The sequence below is a fragment of the Microtus pennsylvanicus genome, chromosome 11 (genome assembly GCF_037038515.1).
Source record: "Microtus pennsylvanicus isolate mMicPen1 chromosome 11, mMicPen1.hap1, whole genome shotgun sequence".
Lineage (NCBI taxonomy): Eukaryota > Metazoa > Chordata > Mammalia > Rodentia > Cricetidae > Microtus > Microtus pennsylvanicus.
The window spans coordinates 89790332-89809832 of NC_134589.1; the positions used below are offsets into that span (position 1 = coordinate 89790332).

The 19501-nt window shown below is 50.8% G+C and overlaps 3 protein-coding genes, 1 non-coding gene and 1 pseudogene across 5 annotated transcripts in view; 3 read left to right on the forward strand and 2 right to left on the reverse strand.

Moving 5' to 3' along the window:
- The window catches only part of Rab40c (RAB40C, member RAS oncogene family), a 37650-nt gene extending 30215 nt beyond the window's left edge, over positions 1-7435 (forward strand). Inside the window, exons 5-8 of one of the 2 annotated variants that reach the window (XM_075941448.1) lie at positions 4289-4366; positions 4638-4860; positions 5613-5773; positions 7255-7435. In XM_075941448.1, the coding sequence (XP_075797563.1) occupies positions 4289-4366; positions 4638-4860; positions 5613-5773; positions 7255-7272 (480 nt within the window). In that variant the 3' untranslated portion in view covers positions 7273-7435. Of the gene's footprint in view, positions 1-4288; positions 4367-4637; positions 4861-5612; positions 6043-7254 lie in introns of those variants that run through there. The other variant, XM_075941447.1, reaches the window with a different exon arrangement.
- A 1836-nt stretch (positions 7436-9271) lies between these two features.
- On the forward strand, positions 9272-11768 carry Wfikkn1 (WAP, follistatin/kazal, immunoglobulin, kunitz and netrin domain containing 1). Its single transcript, XM_075941446.1, has 2 exons — positions 9272-9594; positions 10226-11768. The coding sequence occupies exons 1-2, from the start codon at positions 9415-9417 to the stop codon at positions 11702-11704; spliced, it is 1659 nt and encodes a 552-aa protein (XP_075797561.1). The 5' UTR covers positions 9272-9414; the 3' UTR covers positions 11705-11768.
- A 286-nt stretch (positions 11769-12054) lies between these two features.
- Mettl26 (methyltransferase like 26) lies at positions 12055-13744 on the reverse strand. Its single transcript, XM_075941449.1, has 6 exons — positions 13520-13744; positions 13150-13312; positions 12797-12856; positions 12531-12598; positions 12355-12433; positions 12055-12281 (listed from the first exon to the last, which is right to left on the reverse strand). Exons 1-6 carry the CDS (start codon positions 13714-13716, stop codon positions 12234-12236), a joined length of 615 nt encoding a protein of 204 aa, XP_075797564.1. The 5' UTR covers positions 13717-13744; the 3' UTR covers positions 12055-12233.
- LOC142831641 (protein arginine methyltransferase NDUFAF7, mitochondrial-like) lies at positions 13745-18050 on the forward strand (annotated as a pseudogene).
- Trnag-ccc (transfer RNA glycine (anticodon CCC)) lies at positions 14025-14095 on the reverse strand. Its single transcript has one exon. It is a non-coding gene; the product is annotated as a tRNA-Gly (tRNA).
- Positions 18051-19501: the final 1451 nt, after the last annotated feature.

A 19501-nucleotide genomic window follows, 5' to 3' on the forward strand; every position in this document is an offset into this window, starting at 1 on the left:
GTGAGCACCTTCAATCCCAGCACTCAGGAGACAGAGGCAGGTGGATCTCTTTAAGTTCTAGGCCAGCCTGGTCTACAAAGCGAGTTCCAGAACAGCCTGGACTATTACACAGAAACTCTGTCTCAAGAAACAAACAAAACAGCAGCAGCAGCAGCAACAACAACAAAACAGTGTGTATGTTCAGAGGCACGTCAAATGTTTGCCACTAGAAGGTAACCTACTAGAGAGATGACTCAGAGGTTAAGAACACTTGCTGCTCTTCCAGAGATTCTGAGATCAATTCCCAGCAACCATATGGTAGCTCACAGCCGTCTATAATGAGATCTGGTATTCTCTTCTGGTGTGCAGGTGTACATGCAGGTAGAACACTGTATACATATTAGTAAGTAAATCTTTTTTTAAAAAAATAAGAAGGTAGCCGAAAACTAGTTAATAGGCCTGGTGTAGTGTGCTGCTTGCTCTTCAGGAAGGGCTGAGCACTTAAATGTTGGGGTATGATGGCTGACCCTTTGAAGGGCACTTTCCAGAGTCATTTGTGAATGGAGCAGGCCACTGGAAAGGGGAGCCTATGTCTATATTTTGAGTTATGAATGGTCTAAAAATCAGCATTATCTGACTAGCATTAAGAAGACAGAATGGGCTGGAGAGATGGCTCAGAGATTTTAGGAGCACAAATTGACTGCTCATGGAGAGACCCTGAGTTCAGTTCCCAGCATCCACATGGTGGCTTACAACCATCTGTAACTCCAGTTCCAGAGGATCCAATACCTCTTCTAACCTCTGTGGGCGCCTCCACATATGTACATACACTTGGGCACACACATATACACATAAAATAAATAAATGTTTTTTTAAAAAGTAGTCCCAGCACTGGGATCGGGAGTGGGTCACAGGTGGGTCTCTGAGTTCAAGGTCAGCCTGGTCTACAAAGTTCTGAGTTCCAGAACAGTCAGAATTGTTATAGAGAAACCTTGTCTCAGAAAAAAAGAAAGGCGGAGGAGGAAGAAGACAGAATGTGCAGGAGAGTCTTTTTGTCTTTTGTACTTTCTCTTTGAGACACGGTGGTTTGGAGGCTGGTTCTAGTAAGAAAGAAGTGCCTGCAGTTCATCACCAATGGTTTTCTCTAGGAAATCCATGGCTACTTTGGTTTCTCTACTCCAACCCTCACTCATAGAATGTTCTCCCAGTAAAGCCTGACAGTAAAGCTGGGAATGCTTTTACTAGGAGGGGTAGCCGGGGTGAGGGGCAGCCAGGTCAAGGGCTTGTCTTCCAGGAGGTGGGCCTTCTGCTCACTTTTTTTAAAAAAATATTTATTTATTTATTATGCATACAATATTCTGTCTGTGTGTATGTCTGCAGGCCAGAAGAGGGCACCAGACCTCATTACAGATGGTTGTGAGCCACCATGTGGTTGCTGGGAATTGAACTCAGGACCTCTGGAAGAGCAGGCAATGCTCTTAACCACTGAGCCATCTCTCCAGCCCCTTCTGCTCACTTTTTTAAATAGAACACAGATTCTTGTTATGACAAAAAGCTCATACATAAAAGGTCTACATAAGCAGGAAATGAAAAGCCATCCAGCCTCATACCACCTGTCGCGTGTTTGTGTCAACTTCTTATACACGATGCCGTTTGTGCTTTCAAGTGTCAGCATACACAGCTATGGGAATCGGTTTCCCACTCCACAGTGTACTATGCACGCTTACTGTGATTATCAACTATACTTACTTAGAACTTTTTGCTTTTGTTGCTTTTGCTATGCTCTGTATAGAATCCAGAGCTTTGCACATTGTATGCTGTGCCACTTAGCTATACCCCAGCCACTGGACATTTTCTCCCTCTCTCCCTTCCTCCCTCCTACTTTTGTGCCAGGGTTAGAATCCAGGGCCTCATGTATTCTAAGCTACAACTCTGCCACCGCCACTGAGCTACATTCTAGCTGCCCTTCCCCGCCCACCCCACAAAAGAAAGCCTTCATTTTTAAAACCTACTGAGATGAGTCTCCTGAGGGTGGGCTTTGACACACCTTTGATAATCCTTAGGAGCCATATTGCTAGGTGCCGTGATGCTGTAGGTGGCATTGTCACCTGCAAAGTCTGGCCTCTCCCTTTGCAACAGATGACAGCTTGCTTCCCTGTGCTCAAGATATGTGCTTGTTTGTTGATTTGGGAAGAGAGTAGAGACTTTATTAATTGTTAGTTGGTCTTGTCTTAGTTAGGTAGTTACTGTAGAGACGTCAGTGACCAAGGCAACTTTCCAACTTCCTTTTTTTCCCCCCAAGGCAACTTCCCTTTTTTTTTTTTTTTTGAGACAGGGTTTCTCTGTAGCTTTGAGCCTGTCCTGGAAGAACTAGCCCTTGTAGTCCAGGCTGGCCTCGAACTCACAGAGATCCACCCCATGCAACTTCTAAAAAATCAACAACGGAACATAAATAAATATTGTGCTGGGATTAAAGGTGTGCGCCCTCACCTCCTGGCTAAAAGAACACACTTATTGGAGGCATGTGTACAGTTTCATAGGGTTAGTTTATTATTATCATTATGTCAAGAGCATGGTGATATGCAGGCAGGCATGGTGCTACAGAAGTATCTGGAAGCTTTATATCCTGATCTGCAAACAGGCAGAGACAGACAGACACTGGGCCTAGGTAAACTTTTGAAACCTCAAAACCCACCCCTAGCAACTCACCTCCTCCAATAAAGACACACCTCCTAATCCTTCCTAATTAGTTCATCAGCTGGGGGCTAACCATACAAATATATGAGCATATGGGGCCATTTTCATTTAACTATCCGTTTTTTAGTCGGGGTCTTGCTATATAGTCTGGCTGGCCTAGACCTAGCTATCTAGACTAGTAACCAGAGTGGCCTCCAGTTTGCAGCCCACCCCCCTGCCTCAGTCTTCTGAATGATGAGATTATAAATGTGGCCCTCCATCTCTGCCATGTTTAGTTATTATAAATATATTTTTCACTCACTGACCTGGCTCCTTGAGGTCGGGCAGTTTCAGTTTGCCTCCTCTCAGTGGTACCTGACCTCAAAGTATGGGATCCCTCCAGGATAGAGAAGTTCCTCCCCAGCTGCTGCTCTACTTGAGCCAGGCCTGTTACCTACCTCTGGGTAAGGCTATCTTTATCTCAGCAGGACTTGGGACTAGCATGAGTTTTCAGAAATGGCAATTCTGTTTCCCTCTTCCTACTCCCATCTTTGCCCGTTTTTGTCCCCCTTCTCTGTCATCCATGTATGAGAACCTGTGGGAAGAGGAGTGAGGGACTCAGTGGGTGGACTCTGATTGCTGACCTCTCAAAATCAACCCAGGATGAGAGGCAGATTTGCAGTATGTTAACCCTTTGTGATGAGCAATGTGCTCGCTCAGTACCACCCCTGCTGGAGAGTCCACGAAGGTGGTCCCGCTGGGATATTTGAGGCAGATGGAGACAGCCCAGAGCTGAGCTCCCAGTAATTGGTCTCTGAGGGATGTGGCAGGAAAAGCCCTGTAGCAAATCCTGTTTAGCCTGACTGAGGCAGCCCTCACTGACTACTGCTCCGAGTGACTGACATTCTGCTGTATAAGTTTGGAGCTGAAAAACTCAGAGCTGCCTCCATTCAGCCCCAGGTGCCCCTACAGCGGAGTTTGCTGATAGACTGACTTCCAGAATGCTTGGTCCTCCAGTGAGTTCTGTGGCTCTTCACACTCCTCCCCCAACCAAAGCTTAGACCTTTTTGGGGGGATGGGGGGGCTTATAGCCTGTGTGGCTTTTGAATGATTTCAGAGTAATGCCTGTGACTGGCCTGGATTTAAAATATTGTTAAAAAGTCAGTTCTGCTCCAGCAGTGTTCTCAGGCATATGTGGGCTGGGCCAATTTAACTCAAAGAAGGTCCCTTCCCTGCTGCTCTCCTGGGTGGCAGATGCATTTCTGGTCCAAAGGTTGTGACCATGCTAATTATCTGTAGTCTTCTGGACCATGTTCCTAGCCCTGTCTAGGAACTGTGACTACTCCTATCCAGCAAGTTTCTCCTGGGAGGGGCTGGAGAGATGGCTCAGAGGTTAAGAGCATTGCCTGCTCTTCCAAAGGTCCTGAGTTCAATTCCCAGCAACCACATGGTGCCTCACAACCATCTGTAATGGGGTCTGGTGCCCTCTTCTGGCCTGCAGGCATACACACAGACAGAATATTGTATACATAATAAATAAATAAATAAATAAATAAATATTAAAAAAAAAAAGTTTCTCCTGGGAATGGGCCCAAACATGCCTGTGGATAATCGCCATTCATCTAACTTGCAGGGAATCCTCCTGGTGTATGATATCACCAACCGTTGGTCCTTTGATGGCATTGACCGGTGGATCAAGGAGATCGATGAGGTAGGTGTGGGTTTATGCCTCTCCAGGAAAGACTATAGGAACAAGTTGTGACTGGGGTATGCTTCATGAGAGTGCTGTCCAATGTAGTCCTCTCCTACCCTGGGAGTGTTGTTCAGCAATGAACAGCTGAACTCTACTGTCTACTTGGCTCCATCCAGACATTTCTGGACTTGCTTCATTGCAGAATGCAGACATTAGGAGCCCTGCCTATGGCCAAGGGGTGGGGGTGGCTTGTGATTGTGCCTCTGCTGAGTTCTGAACCCCTCCTAAGCATGCACCTGGTGTTCCCCGGATCCTGGTTGGGAACCGGCTGCATCTGGCCTTCAAGCGGCAAGTCCCAACGGAGCAGGCCCGAGCCTACGCAGAGAAGAACTGCATGACCTTCTTTGAAGTCAGCCCCCTGTGCAACTTCAACGTCATTGAGTCCTTCACTGAGCTCTCTCGTATCGTTCTTATGCGGCATGGCATGGAGAAGATATGGAGGCCCAATCGAGGTGGGACTGAGGCTTAGTTCAGCTAGGATGCTAGCTAGTGGAGTCATGGGGACTGATGGTGGAGCTGCAGGCATCGATAGTGCATTTAGAGTATAAGTAGTCTCTTAAGAGCTGCAGTCACGTGGCTGCCCGCCCAGACCTAGAGCAAGTGATCTCTTTCTTTGCCATGATTTGAGAGCAGAGCTCTGCACAGTCACCTTCACTGCTAATGGTCACAGAAGTAGTATGTGCAGCTCAGCAGTATCTATCATTGTCCATATACTTGACCAGAAGCCCTAATGATGGCCTTACTCACAGGGTACTTTACAGTAGGGCTCCCTGCTAGGCACAGAGATGGTTACAATGTCACCCTAAGATGAAGCCACAGAGAACAGAGTAACTAAATCTTCTCTTGAGCCAAAAGACTTCTGCCAACTATAGGCAAGACTGAATTAACCTCCAACTAGAGCTATAGCAAGGGCTGCATTCCAAAGTTAGTCTGCGTCCTCACCCAGTCTTATAGAGCATCTGGACAGACTGGCCTCTCTTAAGAACACTTTGTAGTGTTTTCTGCTCTAAGAAGGCAGGAGATAGGAGCCACCCAGTGTACAGATAGTGGGGCATCCAGGATCCCTGAGCTGGTGAAGCCACCAGGAGTTTTGAGACTCAGCCAAGCTTCACAGGTAATGTGAAAACCATGTACCTCTCAACAGCTCCCCTCATAAAATCTCATTACCTATCTGTTCCCTCCTCCATCTTACCTCCCCTCACAGTTTTCAGCCTGCAGGACCTCTGCTGCCGTGCCATTGTCTCCTGTACCCCCGTGCACCTCATCGACAAGCTCCCACTACCTGTCACCATCAAGAGCCACCTCAAGTCCTTTTCCATGGCCAACGGCATGAACGCTGTCATGATGCATGGCCGCTCCTACTCCCTGGCAAGTGGGGCCGGGGGCAGTGGCAGCAAGGGCAACAGCCTTAAGAGGTCCAAGTCCATCCGTCCCCCCCAGAGTCCACCTCAGAACTGCTCTCGGAGCAACTGCAAGATCTCCTAGCGGAACCTGTGGGTTCCGCCTGTTCAGACTCGGAGTTAATGCTGGAGCACTCCTGGCCAGGCACTAGGCCCTACTGCGTGCAGGAAGACTTGGCTACACAACCATGCCTGGGTCTTCCCAGGCTTTCCTCCACATCTGAGCTAGTGGAGGGAAGGGGCGTGCAGGGAGAGACATGCTCCACAGACCAAGCAGCAGGGCTGCTGGTGCTACGGGGACCAGGTCTGAACCAATCCTGGACTCCAGGCTGGGAGTGAGCCTGGCTCCCCTTTATTTATATGGAGAACATTTTACCTGTTTTGTACATTTTTAAAGGGCTGTCAGGGAAGCCTGGATGCCCCTCATAGCCACATCAGCTGTTGGGGAAGCTCAGGATGTCAGGGAAGGAGGGGTGAAGCAGTGATGGAGAGTTTCAGCATTGAAGCCAGATGACCTTTGGGTTTATAAACACCCTTTCTGGGTGTTGATGTTGCTCCGAGGCCAGTGGGAAACAGATGGGCCCAGGGTTTGCTCCAGATGCTCTGGCCGCAGTCTTAGCTCCAGCTTTCATTTCTGACAAAGGTGGTCAGTATGCTGGACATAGGCAAGGCTTCTGCTCCTGAGACCTAGGAGAGAAGCTGGTTGCACCTGGGAACCCCACTTGTATCCCTCTCCACTGTGCCCTGGCACTTTGAGTGATGTTTACTATACACTCAGTATCTCCAGGTTGAGGCAGAACTCAAGTGCTTAATGGTCTTCAGTGGTATCTGAGCTTTGGGCACAAGGCCTGGAACCCCAGGGTCTAGCAGCTTGTACTCGTTAACCTTGACTGTGTTTCCTAGCTGCTTCTTGCCTATTGTGGCCCTTCTACCTGTAAGTTTATGTCACTGGAATCTCTTTAACTTGTTTCTTAGTGACATTCTATGGAACAGCAGCCTCAACCATAGGGACCCACTAGGTGGAGCAACTTCTGAAGCCATGGACTATTCCTCCACAGTGCTCCTCATACCCCAATCCACCCTAGTCAGCCTTCTCCCCCGTGGGGTTGTCCCCAGTGGATGTCCTATGTGACTGCTTTCCTGTCCTTGCCTGGTGACACAGTCCTCAGGCACGCTGGTGCTTAACTCTACCTCCTGCCCTCAGGGCCCTGGCCATAGCAGGAGCCATGACCCCTTACTGGGGACTTTCTTAGTGCACATTTCCTAAGACCATCTTGCCATGGATGCTACTAGGGCACTGGTAGACACAGCGCCAGCCTGCTGTTCTGAGAGGTTGGGTTAATGCCTGTAAGGGACAGGGCTATGGTTGTGGGAACTGCCTGATAAGCAGTAGCCCCTGGGACCTGGCCCAGAGGCTGGATACAATCAAGCATCACCTTTCCCCACCAGTCCTGTTGCTGTTGATAAGAGACCTTTTCTCTGGAATCGCGAATAGAGTGGTATAGACTTTGAGGACCTGGATTGGCCTGCGTGTACGCCATCAACACTACCCTTGCTGCTGTGGACTCCACCATTCCTGGGTTCTTCGTTCTTACTTCTTTGTACAGTAAATGTACTTCAGCAGTGAGCTCATGTCTTTCTTTGTGAACATTGGTCTGGCTTCGTGGGCCTGTAGCTTATTGGGGGTGGTGAGGGGTGTGACAGTGTGCTCTGCCACAGGAGCCAGCACTGCTTTGTGCCTGCCAATATGATCCCAGGCTTTGTTAACTGTCCTCTGCAGCTGACCTCGGTGACCTGCAGCCATCCATCCACTGGGTTTACATTCCCAGCCACAAAGTAGCCAGGCCTGGTTACAAGCCACACTGGTTCCTGGGGTCTAATCTTGGCCAGGCCAGCATCAGGCAGCCTCAACTATTCACAAGAGCCTTCGTTCGTAGCCTACAGCAGACTGTTTCACGTAGTTTACCACTGCTTCAAGAACACATCTGCAAGTGGAACCTGAAGCTGGTACCTTTCACAGGAAAGCATCTAGCAGGTTATGGGGCTTTGCAGGGCCCTGCTCAGCTAGGGTTATGTCTGATATACTGGAAGGCAAATCTGAATGGGGCAATACAGTTCACTCTAAACATGGCCCCTGGCTCAGGTGCCACCTGCGCTCTTCCGTAGGCACGTCCCTGCCCCCTCATCACCAGGAGTCGGCTCACCCACAGCTCTTTTGTAAGGCAGCAGACACTGGCGCCTGGTAGCCATCTCTTGATCTCCTGGCCAGACCAGGCTCTTATTACCCTGCCTCCTGGGTCAGGGGGTCAGACAAAGGGTCACACAGATTTTTTCCTTCCTGTCTCTGAGAAAACCACTCCCTGGGGACCTCTGGAGTCACAGAAAGGGTTTGGAAAGGCAGATTCCAAGCAGGCCCTTTGTCTTGCCATCAGCTTTGATCTCCCTGCCCTCCCCCACAGTGGTAGAGCCTCTAGTCCAGTTAAAGAATGGATACTGGCCCTCATGGTGGGTTTGTGGGGCAAGGCCTGAATGTACTTAGATCCCTGAGCAACATCTAGGACGCTTGCTCTTTGAAGGATGAGCTGGCCATCCCTTGAGAAGAAGTTTGGTGACTTCTCTGGACCCTTGTTTGCACTATGAACTATAGTCAGTGTCAGGAGAGACTGTCTTTGACCAGTGCACATAACTTTTTTGCACGTCTTTTTCACGCAGACAAAATAGCCATTTGGATTCGTGCCTGCCTTGCCCATTTGAAGGAGCCAGGAGCCCTGTTTTAGAGAAACAGGTGTATCCAGGGGGGTGAATCCTGCTGCAGTGTGCTCTCAGCTGGTGAGATGGCCAAAGCACTGCTGTCACCTCCTCAGTGCACCACCATGCCAGGCACCCTCGCAGGTTTTTTATTCTATGCCAAGACCTGGCAGATGTGACACTTGAAGGGTCCTGGAGAACAGAACCTCTACCACTTGCCAGCTGAAGATGTTCCTTCCTTATACTTGTGACAGGTGCCATCTTGGCAGCCTTTGGAGAAAACCTAGGCTAGTAGTCAGTTGGGGCTGGAGACTGGGGCTGAGGACAAAAGCTGAAATCTACCAGCCCTGCCCCTCCTCCCTGAGTAGAGGGTAGGAGGGTCTTTAAGGAGACTTTGATCCCTGCTGGGCTTCAGCTTGTAGAGGGAGGGGCTCGGATTACAGCATCCCCCTCCCTGGTTTAGCTGGCCCTTCTCCGCCCCTTGGTGACCCTAGTGGTCAGTTGCTCTGAGCTTCAGGGCCTCTGGCCCCTCCCCAGCCCTTCCTCTTCTTCTGTTCCCAGTCCTATGCTGACCAGAGCCTGAGAGCCACCCACAGTGGTTGGGAGAGGGCCAGCCAGTATTTTGTGGACGGGTTTTGAAAGATCCCAGAATACCTATTCACACTTCCAGAAAGGAACATCAGCTGTGGGCTCCAGCCTTTGGGGGGCAGGGGCCCAAGGAGTCACAGAAGAGGGTCCATTTGAGGCAGGGATAGCAATCTTAGGCCCAGGACCCTATAAGGTGGATGCCTATAGGAAGTCCTGGCTCCACGAGTGGCTGGTGGCCACACACTCCCACCCCCTGGCCCTGTGGCCCCCATGCCTGCCCCACAGCCACTCCTGCCTCTGCTCTTTGTCTTCGGGCTCATCCATCTGACCTCGGAGACCAACCCGCTGCCAGAGCCTGGAAGCCACCCTGGCATGTGCCCCAACCAGCTCAGCCCCCACCTGTGGGTGGACGCCCAGAGCACCTGTGAGCGTGAGTGCACCAGGGACCAGGTGAGCACTGGCATCTCATGGGATCCTGGGCCCCACCCCAGCTCTTTCCTCTGTGGGGGGAGCAGACCCCAACCCCAGGAGTCCGCTTTCTCCAGGGTGTCTCCATACTCATTTCCCTGGATTTGGGGCCATGACCTGTCCTCAGGGCTCAAGGGATGCCCCTACCTTTCTACCCTCACCTGTCTGAAGAGTAAGAACATCTCCCATCCCTGGACTGACTGGTCTTCATCAATCCTGTCACTAACCTGCCTGAGCACCACTTCTTTAAGTGATGTGGACCCAGGCCTCTGACCTACCCCTGCAAATGGCACCACCCTTCTGCCCTGCCCTGCCCTGCCTGTGGTCCTTTCCACATTTTCCAGACTGGGAAGGGGACAAAAGAGTTCCCTAAGTGGTGCGCCCTCTGATGGCAGAGCAGCTGCTTGCACACTGCTCCATCTGCACCGCAGAGGTGCCAAGGATTCAGTGGGAGTAAGGTGACACCGCCTTGCTGCTCGTGCTGTTCAGAAAGCACTGCCACCACTTTCCATAGGGAAGCAGGCTTTGAGAGAGGCAGCCACGTCTCCCAGGGGAGTGCATGGGCAATGCTGGGAAGGGTTCAGGGTTCCACTAAACTGTCCCTGTCCCTCAGGACTGTGCGTCCTCTGAGAAGTGCTGCACCAATGTGTGTGGGCTGCAGAGCTGCGTGGCGGCCCGCTTCCCCAGTGGTGGCCCAGCTGTACCTGAGCCAGCAGCCTCCTGTGAAGGCTTCCAATGCACACAACAGGGTTCTGACTGTGACATCTGGGATGGGCAGCCAGTTTGCCGCTGCCGTGACCGCTGTGAGAAAGAACCCAGCTTCACTTGCGCTTCCGATGGCCTCACCTATTACAACCGCTGCTATATGGATGCAGAGGCCTGCCTGCGGGGTCTCCACCTGCATGTGGTGCCCTGCAAACACATTCTCAGCTGGCCACCCAGTAGCCCAGGACCACCTGAGACCACTGCTCGGCCAACCCCTGGGGCTGCTCCCATGCCACCTGCCCTGTATAACAGCCCCTCACCGCAGGCAGTACATGTAGGAGGAACAGCTAGCCTCCACTGTGATGTTAGTGGCCGTCCACCACCTGCTGTGACCTGGGAGAAACAAAGCCATCAGCGGGAGAACCTGATCATGCGCCCTGACCAGATGTATGGCAATGTGGTTGTCACCAGTATTGGTCAGCTAGTGCTGTACAATGCCCAGTTGGAGGATGCAGGCCTATATACATGCACTGCACGCAATGCTGCTGGCCTGCTGCGGGCTGACTTCCCCCTCTCTGTTTTGCAGCGGATAAATACTCAGGATAAGGACCCAGGTGTCCTGGCCCTGGCTGAGTGCCAGCCTGACACACAGGCCTGTGTTGGGCCTGCCACTCCTCACCATGTCCTTTGGCGCTTTGACCCACAGCGAGGCAGCTGCATGACCTTCCCAGCCCTCAAATGTGATGGAGCTGCCCGGGGCTTTGAGACCTATGAGGCATGCCAACAGGCCTGTGTCCGTGGCCCTGGGGATGCCTGTGCACTACCTGCAGTTCAGGGCCCCTGCCAGGGCTGGGAGCCACGCTGGGCCTATAGCCCACTGCTACAGCAGTGCCACCCCTTTGTATACAGTGGCTGTGAAGGCAACAGCAATAACTTTGAGAGCCGGGAGAGCTGTGAAGATGCTTGCCCCGTGCCACGCACACCACCCTGTCGTGCCTGCCGCCTCAAGAGCAAGCTGGCTCTGAGCTTGTGCCGTAGTGATTTTGCCATTGTGGGTCGACTCACAGAGGTACTGGAGGAGCCAGAGGCTGCAGGCGGCATAGCTCGTGTGGCCTTAGATGATGTGCTCAAAGATGACAAGATGGGCCTCAAGTTCTTGGGCACCAAATACCTGGAGGTGACACTGAGTGGCATGGACTGGGCCTGCCCATGCCCCAATGTGACAGCTGGTGATGGGCCACTGGTCATCATGGGTGAGGTTCGTGAAGGTGTGGCCATATTGGATGCTAACAGCTATGTCCGTGCTGCCAGCGAGAAGCGAGTCAAAAAGATTGCAGAGCTGCTTGAGAAGAAGGCTTGTGAGTTGCTCAACCGCTTCCAAGACTAGCTTTATCTGTAATCCCCATTCCCACCCTCCTTCCTGCTGAATAAATGTCTGTGCCTGTGGGATTCACAGCCTCTGGTTCCCTTCTAGCTGCAGCCGCCCCATCACCACTGTGTTCAGCTGGAGTCCTGCGAGTAAAGGGAGCTCCAGTTTCTGCCCAAGGGTTACCAAGTAGCACCACGTCACTCTTGGGGACCCTCCTACAGACCTACAAGTTTCTCTCCTGGGACATAAGAGGAAGCCAGCTCAATCCTGCTTCAGCCATCCTCCAAGCTCTAATCTTCCCTCAGACCAAACCCCCTTTGCCTTCCCACAACTATTCCCAGCAAACAGTGTGGTAGGGATGCCCCCAGTGAAATGGAATGGCTTTATTTCATGGCCCGTTGGGCCCAGATTCTCTGTAGCACTGTGGCCACCAGATTAGGAGGGACTAATTTATCCCAAGGAGTGACTCAGGGAGGGGCTGAGGTCTAGCTTGTACCATGGCAGAACCTTTGACAGAGATGCAGGCACATGGGAGGTAGGAAATAGGCTATTCTTTCCGGAAAATCAGGCACTTGTTGTTGGCTGGCATGTCCACCTGGAAAAATGCTTTGCTGGAGTGGCCCTTAGTCCCAGGGAGATTCCCTACCCCCCACCATTGCCCTGCCTACCATCCTCTCCAGGACCAAGCCGCTGGCCTGGCCTAGTTCCTCCAGGAGGGCTGTGTCACGAAGCCCCCACTCTGGGTTCCTACAGTCAGGGAGGGAGGGAGATGTCACTTGCAGAACTGAAGGTTTCATCAGCCCACCCACCCTCTGAGCCAAGCCCCTCTCCACCTAGGTCTGACCTGCATCTGAGGCTCAGGTCAAAGTCCACGTTGCTCTGGGGAGAGATCTTTCCATTGACTGCAAAGGGCTGTGGGAACAAGGAGACAGTCTGTGGGCCCAAGGTCAGTTCCCATAGGACTCATTTTTTAGGCTGGGAACAAGAGTATGCAAAGAACACCCCCTTTCTGCTCCCAAGAAGGAAAAGGCCAAGGGCCCAGATTCAGTGCAAGAGACTGGGAAACACCTGGACTGCTAAGGGCCTCTTAAGCACCTATGGGTCACTTACCCCATAGGTGATCAGCAAGGCCTTGGTTTTAAGCAGTTGTCCTGCTGCTTTGAAGAGTCCCTGAAGAGAGGGAGACAGGGTAAGCTGGGTGCTTGAGACTCAGGCCTGATTCAGCACATCTGCCTGTCACCATCTAGCTAGCCAGGGTTAGTCAATCTGACCTCAGAACTTGTCTGCTGAATCAGAGCAACCCTGTTTGCTTTGTTTTTTTGTTTTCTCTATGTTGTTGTTTGTTTGGGGGCGGGTTGTAAATTTGTAGAATTAAATCATTTTTCCTTCTGGAAAGGAAAAAAAGAGAGAGACTCAGGCCTCCTTTCTTGCAACATGAAAGCTGGGTTCCACAATGTCCTTACCTCAGTGCAGTTCAGGGGGCTGATGTGGATCATATTGATGCAGAGCAACAGGTCCAGCGACCGCGGCTGGATTCCGCCCCATTGCTCCCACTCCCAGGTCACGTCCAGGTACAGCGGGGCCTTAACATTGGACAACCCTTGGGCTTGGGTGGTGGCGGCAATGCTGTAGTGGGCAGCACGTGGGCAAGGGTCAGCTAGCGCCCCCCACCACTACCAACAGTGGGTCAGGGGCTAAGTCCTGAGAAGCGGCCAGCGGGTACCACTTCCTCAGTCCAGCACCCAGACCTGGTCCCGCCCTCTCTTCCCATTGCCAGCCCCGCCCCCAGCTCAACCCAAGCCCCGGCAAGCTGGAGACGCTGAGCCGCCACACCTGTCCAGGCAGCGCTGGTCCACGTCTGACGGCTGCCACTCGGCGTGCGGGAAAGCCTGTGCAAAGTGCGCGGCGTGCTGGCCGGAGCCCGAGGCCACCTCGAGCACGCGAACGCCGCGCTGGGCAGGATCCACATACTGGCGGAGTACGCACAGGATGGGCTCCTTATTTCGCTCAGCAGCCGCAGCCACCATCATCGCTGCGGTGCTGCCAACCCGGCTAGGAATGCTCGCGGGGCACGACGGGAGCTGTGGTCCAGCTTCTGCGCAGGGCACTACGGGAGTTGTGGTCGTACCTACCAGCCGCCTGATACAGGAAAACTGTCAGGAGGCCGCTGGACTCTTTAAGGGGTCGGCGCTGGGCTTGGCTGTGGGTATCCACGTGTGGTTTACTCTAACATACAGCACTTAGTCTGAGCCAGTGTTTTCAGCGTATTTGTCACATTGAAAGTTTGTTGCGTCTGCGCCACACCTTCTTCTGAAGTTTACAAAACAAAAAAGGCAACTGCGCCGCCCGGGAATCGAACCCGGGTCGCAAGAATGGGAATCTTGCATGATACCACTACACCAGCGGCGCTGTCGAGCGATGCAGCAGTCTACAGAGTATTCGAAGTGTGACATACACACGCTGGTCTATGCGACAGCATTGCGCATGCGTCTTTTTATTGCGCGCCACTTTTCGGTTGACAAGAATTTGTAGGACACGCTAGCCCACCGGATCCAAAAGTGTTGCTGGTGATCGAAAGGAGAAAAGGTGGGGACGCCAGGTTTATAGACAGCCAGGATCGAGTTTTGCACCGTGAAAACCATAGCAAGCCGCGAGCACTTGGAAGTTGAAGCAGCGGTCAGGTCCTGACGTTCGACTGGCCAGGCTTTGAGGGCGTGGTCGTAGTGGGTGGCAACAGTGGAACTTCAGGACCCTAGATGCAGGACTCCTCAGGTCTGGGACCGCTGGGGTTCACGATCTTTGTGTGACCTTGAGAAGGCTGGCCCCAGCTCGAGGTCCACGGATAGACATCAGGAGGCGGGCAGTGACCAGTGAAGTGAAGTTGGAGACGACGAGTGTGCAGACTAGAGTACTTTGCCCTGAGGCGCGCCCGGGTTGTGGGGGCGTCCATGTCTAAGAGGGGCTGGATTTTTGAAAGAGCCGCAACTTCCGAGGCCGGTTGTCAGTCAAGGCTTACGTGGGCTCCTCTTGCCCCCATACTACAGCATGGCTCCTGCTTAGGGTTGCTGTTGAGGTGTCTGTCCAAAGTGTGTTTGGCCACTGGTGGCCAGCGTGTGAGTGTAGATAAGGCTGAAGAATCTGAAAAGAGGTCTGAGCCATTTACTAAAATTATACAAGGCCCAAAAGAAGCCTTCACTGATTTTTTGCAAAGATTGACCTCAGTTGTAAATAGAATGATATCAGATCCAGAAATCAGATTAATATGAATAGAAGTTTTGGCTTTTTTTCAGAATGCAAAGGGGTGATTAGGCCCTTAAAGGCAAGATCGGCACCAACAGATAAATGGATTAGAAATACAGCTGATATTGGATCTCATAGTTATTATGCAACTTTAATAGGAGAAGTAATCTCTAAAGTTTAAATCTAAAGTTTTAAGAAAAATCAAACTGTCAAATGTCTTGGCTGTAGCAAGCAAGGTTCTTTCAAAAGGGATTGTAGCCGCAAGGTGTTCCTAGAAACAATGTTCTTAGAAACAATGTATTTTCTAGAGATAGTACAAAGAGAAGGCAGTAAGCCTTCTGGAGTCCTCAGAAGGTGTGGCAAAGGCTAGCATTGGACCAATGAACACAGTTCAACAAGCAAAAGGCATTGATATCAAATTCAAGTCTGCCTTTGCAGGTTAGCATTTGCAATACACCTTTATTAGAAGTTATGCCACCAGGTGGTGGTGGCCCAAACCTTTAATCCCAGCACTCAGAAGGCAGAGGCAGGCAGGTCTCTAAATTTAAGGCTAGCCAAGTATGCTAGAGTGAGTTACAGGACAGGTTCCAAAGCTACACAGAAAAACCCTGAGGGCACTAAATCTCACCAGGGCTGGTTTGTGAGCCACCATATGGTTACTAGGAATTGCACTCAGGTCCTCTGGAAGAGTAGACAGTGCCCTTAACAGCTGAACATCTCTTCAGCTCCCCAGTTGCACTTTAAAAGAAAAATTTAATAAACAGAAAGGGGCAACAAAGACCCCGCCAGAAATAGATTACATAATGCTTTTTTTCTTCGTTGAGACAGGGTTGCTCTGTGAAACAGTCATCAGATGATCCAGCCTCACAGACTACTCCAGCCCGGGCTTAAGATAAACTCACTTTCTCATCACATATGGTCTGGACTCTGTGAGGTGGCCTCTCCTTGGGGAGCCATACAGAGCAGAATTGTGAGGCTGGATTCCTGACAAGAAGTGCCAGCTCCTGGAGCTGATTTTGGCTTTTCCAAACGAGCTTATTTTTATTACCAAATTATCAGGGCCCTTGAGAGTATCTTGTCCGGATTTTGTGTTGTGTTAGGAACATAAAATACTCTGGTCCTACCATACTCCCCTGTCCTTGGTCTTTGTCCTGGCTCCCCTCTGGGCCTACTTCTTCTACCTGTTCCTTTTTGTCTTAGAGTAGGCTTACAGGCAGGACTTGGGCAGCACTTGATGTGTGAGTGTCCAATTCCACTACACTTCTCCCCTACCAGTGACTTGTCTCACCACACCCTGAACTGAGCAGGGCTCAACTTCTTTGGCCCAGTGCCATGTGTTTGTAGTTACTATCTTTAACCCAAGGAGAGTCCATTGTCATTGAGGTTTCTCCCCAAGTCCTTGCTGTTGCCCTTCTCCATGCCTTGCTGTGCCTCCTGTGGTTACTGTAACAAATTAGCTGGGTTTTAGTAGAGTGACCCCTGTGGGCGTTCCCTGGAACTGGAGAGGGAAATGCTTCGGCTCCGGGAATGAGCCAATAGAAAACAGCCTGGTGATGCTGATGCTGGGGCATCTTATGTATAAGATAAAGTCTACAGGTCCCATCACTGTGGCAGAGTACCTGAAGGGGGTTTCGACCAACCCAGCCAAGGGATATCGTGTGCATCATGATATGCTAGGAGAAAAGGGAGACTTCACAACTTCACCCGAAATGAGTCCAGTCTTTGGGGAGCTACTAGGGATATGGTTCCTTAGTGAATGGATGACCTCTGGAAAAAGTACAGCATTCCAGCTGGTGGAACCGGGTCCAGGTCGGGGTACCCCACTGGAGATATTTTGAGGGTAGTCATTCATCTTGGGTCTGTGCAAAAAAAAAAAAAAAGCAAAAAAAACTGTGACATTTCAATCCACCTAGTAGAGGTGAGCCAAAAATTAAATGAGATCCAAGCATTGACACTGACCGGGAAGAAGTTCCCTTTGGACAGAGATGTTGAATCCCTGGTGTGCACGGAAGGTATCAGCAAGTCTGGGATTCCAGTCTCCTGGTACCGAGATCTGAAGGATCTTCCCAAAGGATGCGGCTTTTCTCTCGCACAGGAGTTTTTTGATGTTCTTTCCGTGCATAAATCTCCAGAAAACACCACAAGGATGGAGGGAAGTGCTTGTTGGTATCGGCCCACCCATTTCTGATAAACTGAGGTTTGGTGTGGGACATCTTCTGTGTATGTGTTGCTTTTGTTGGTGAATGCATAAAGAAGATGCTTTCAGTCAATGGCTTAACAGAATATAGCCAGGCTAGGCAGAGTCAAGGAGAAGTCATGTAGTCCTGCCAGAGGCAGACACGCTGGAACCTTGCTGGTAAGCCACAGCTACGTGGTGATACACAGATTAATAGAAATCTGTGTATCTTTAATATCTATAATATCTTTGGGTTATCCAAAGATATAAGAGCTTAAGTGATTGGCCAAGCAGTGATTTAAATAATATAGTTTCTGTGTGATTATTTTGGGAGTTTGGGTGGCCGGGAAATGAACAAATGGCCTCATACCATAGAGGTTCGGCTTGGCTCCTTGTGCAACCCCAGCAGAAGCCTTCGTAGAACATGAGGAAAGAAGGACCATGTAAAAGTCTATCGCGACGCTGGGATTATTAGACAGGAACCTTCTCAAGGCATTGCACTAACTGGAGGCGCTGGCCTGAGTGCTGACTATGATCATGATGGAATGAAGATGGACACCTTCAGAGGCTCCTGTGGACACCAGCTCCACGGTGTCTTAATTGCTCTCGGAACAGCCGACCTGATGGCTGATGAGGACGTCAGTTAGCTGTGCAGAATGGCACAGGGAGAAGTAGCCTCTCTGGGTCTAGTAGAGCAACGAACATTTTTGCAAAACATGGGCATTGATGTCCGGCTGAAGTTTCTTTTAGATAAAGCAGATGAGGCACCTGTGAAGCAGCAGTTACTCCAGGGATAGGATATGTTAATGACCCCTCAGAAGATGGGAGAAAGATCCAACGTCTTTGCCTTGCTACCTCTTCTGAGACTTCTGGTGTAAGTCACGAGAGGAATGCCTGTCAGCCAAACCCCGCCCCCCACATCAACTGTAGCTGGGTTTGATGAACTTGTTTGGCAGCGATAGTCTAGTTTGGACTTTTTATTCCTCAGTGTGCTTTAAAAATCAAAATAAAAGAAACTCATTTTGTATATTGAAGATAATGTAATGTTCAAACTATCTCTTTGCAGTCAGTAAAGTAGCTTCTTCTTTTTTTTTTTTTTTTTTTGGTTTTTCGAGACAGGGTTTCTCTGTGGTTTTGGAGCCTGTCCTGGAACTAGCTCTTGTAGACCAGGCTGGTCTCGAACTCACAGAGATCTGCCTGCCTCTGCCTCCCAAGTGCTGGGATTAAAGGCATGCGCCACCACCGCCCGGCTAGTAGTTTCATTTATATTAAAAAAAATTAACCCAAAGCTTGGCAGTTTAAATCAAATTCATTTTGTTACAGTTCTGGAGATCAGACGCCAATAATAAAGGTTTGGGTCATTATCAGTACCCTCAGCTTTGGCCACTGCTTCATTTTCATACCTGCTGCTCTGTGCCCAGGTCCCCATCTCTTTCTCTGAAAAGAGACTAGTCAGGGGATAGAGCATCCGTCCAGTTCCATCTCTCTTATGGCTCTAGCTGTGATCTCCCTTAGCCCTCACCTGTCAGACGCCAGCCTTCACAGCCGGTACCTCACCAAGGCTCCATCCTCCTGCAGCAGAGGGTTTAGCGCATCTTGAAAGACTTCACGGCTGAGATCAACCCCTAACAAGCTGTCTGCCCCTCCAGCATGTCCTTCCATCTCCTCAGCCCCACAGGGACCACTGGATTTCCTCATCCCGGCCTCACCTGCCTATGTCCTAGCCTCCAAACATGCCCACCTGAGAGGCCTTCAAAGGACCTCTGCGTCCACCCGTGGGCTTCTGCTGCAGCTGTTGAATAGATACCTTGCCCTCTAGTTATGGCCAACAATTATTTAAGCAAAGACTGAATTTGTCCATTGATGAGGTTTTTGAAGCTGGGCCTTAGGCTTTCGGTAGTAGCTAGTAGGGGTTGCGAATTCCTTTGTAGAGAAGCTGTCACCAAAGAGCTCCTGTCAGTGTGTGCTATGCAAACTCCCCACACTAGGCCCTGTACCCCCATTACTGTGCTTCATTCAGAGCCTACTGATCCCTCAGTATGGCTGTCATTCCAGGGGGACCTGCAAAAACCAGCATGAACCCCCAGGTATAGCATGATTAATAAAAGCCCAGAGACAGATATTGAGGTTCAACCTGAAAGTCAGAATAGCAAAACAGTCAGCCACTGGCTCTTACTTCTACTTCAGTCTGAAATGGCGATCCTGCCTCCAGGAATCTCAGAATGAGACTGTGTGTGAGAGCTGTCTCCTCCAGTCTTGTATTCCTCTCTAGGGCTGGGATTAAAGGCATGCACCACTACCAGCCAGTTTCTATGGCAAACAAGTGTAGCTACTGGGATTAAAAGTATATGTCACCGCTGCCTGGTCTGTAAGGCTGACCAGTGGGGCTGGGGTTGTTT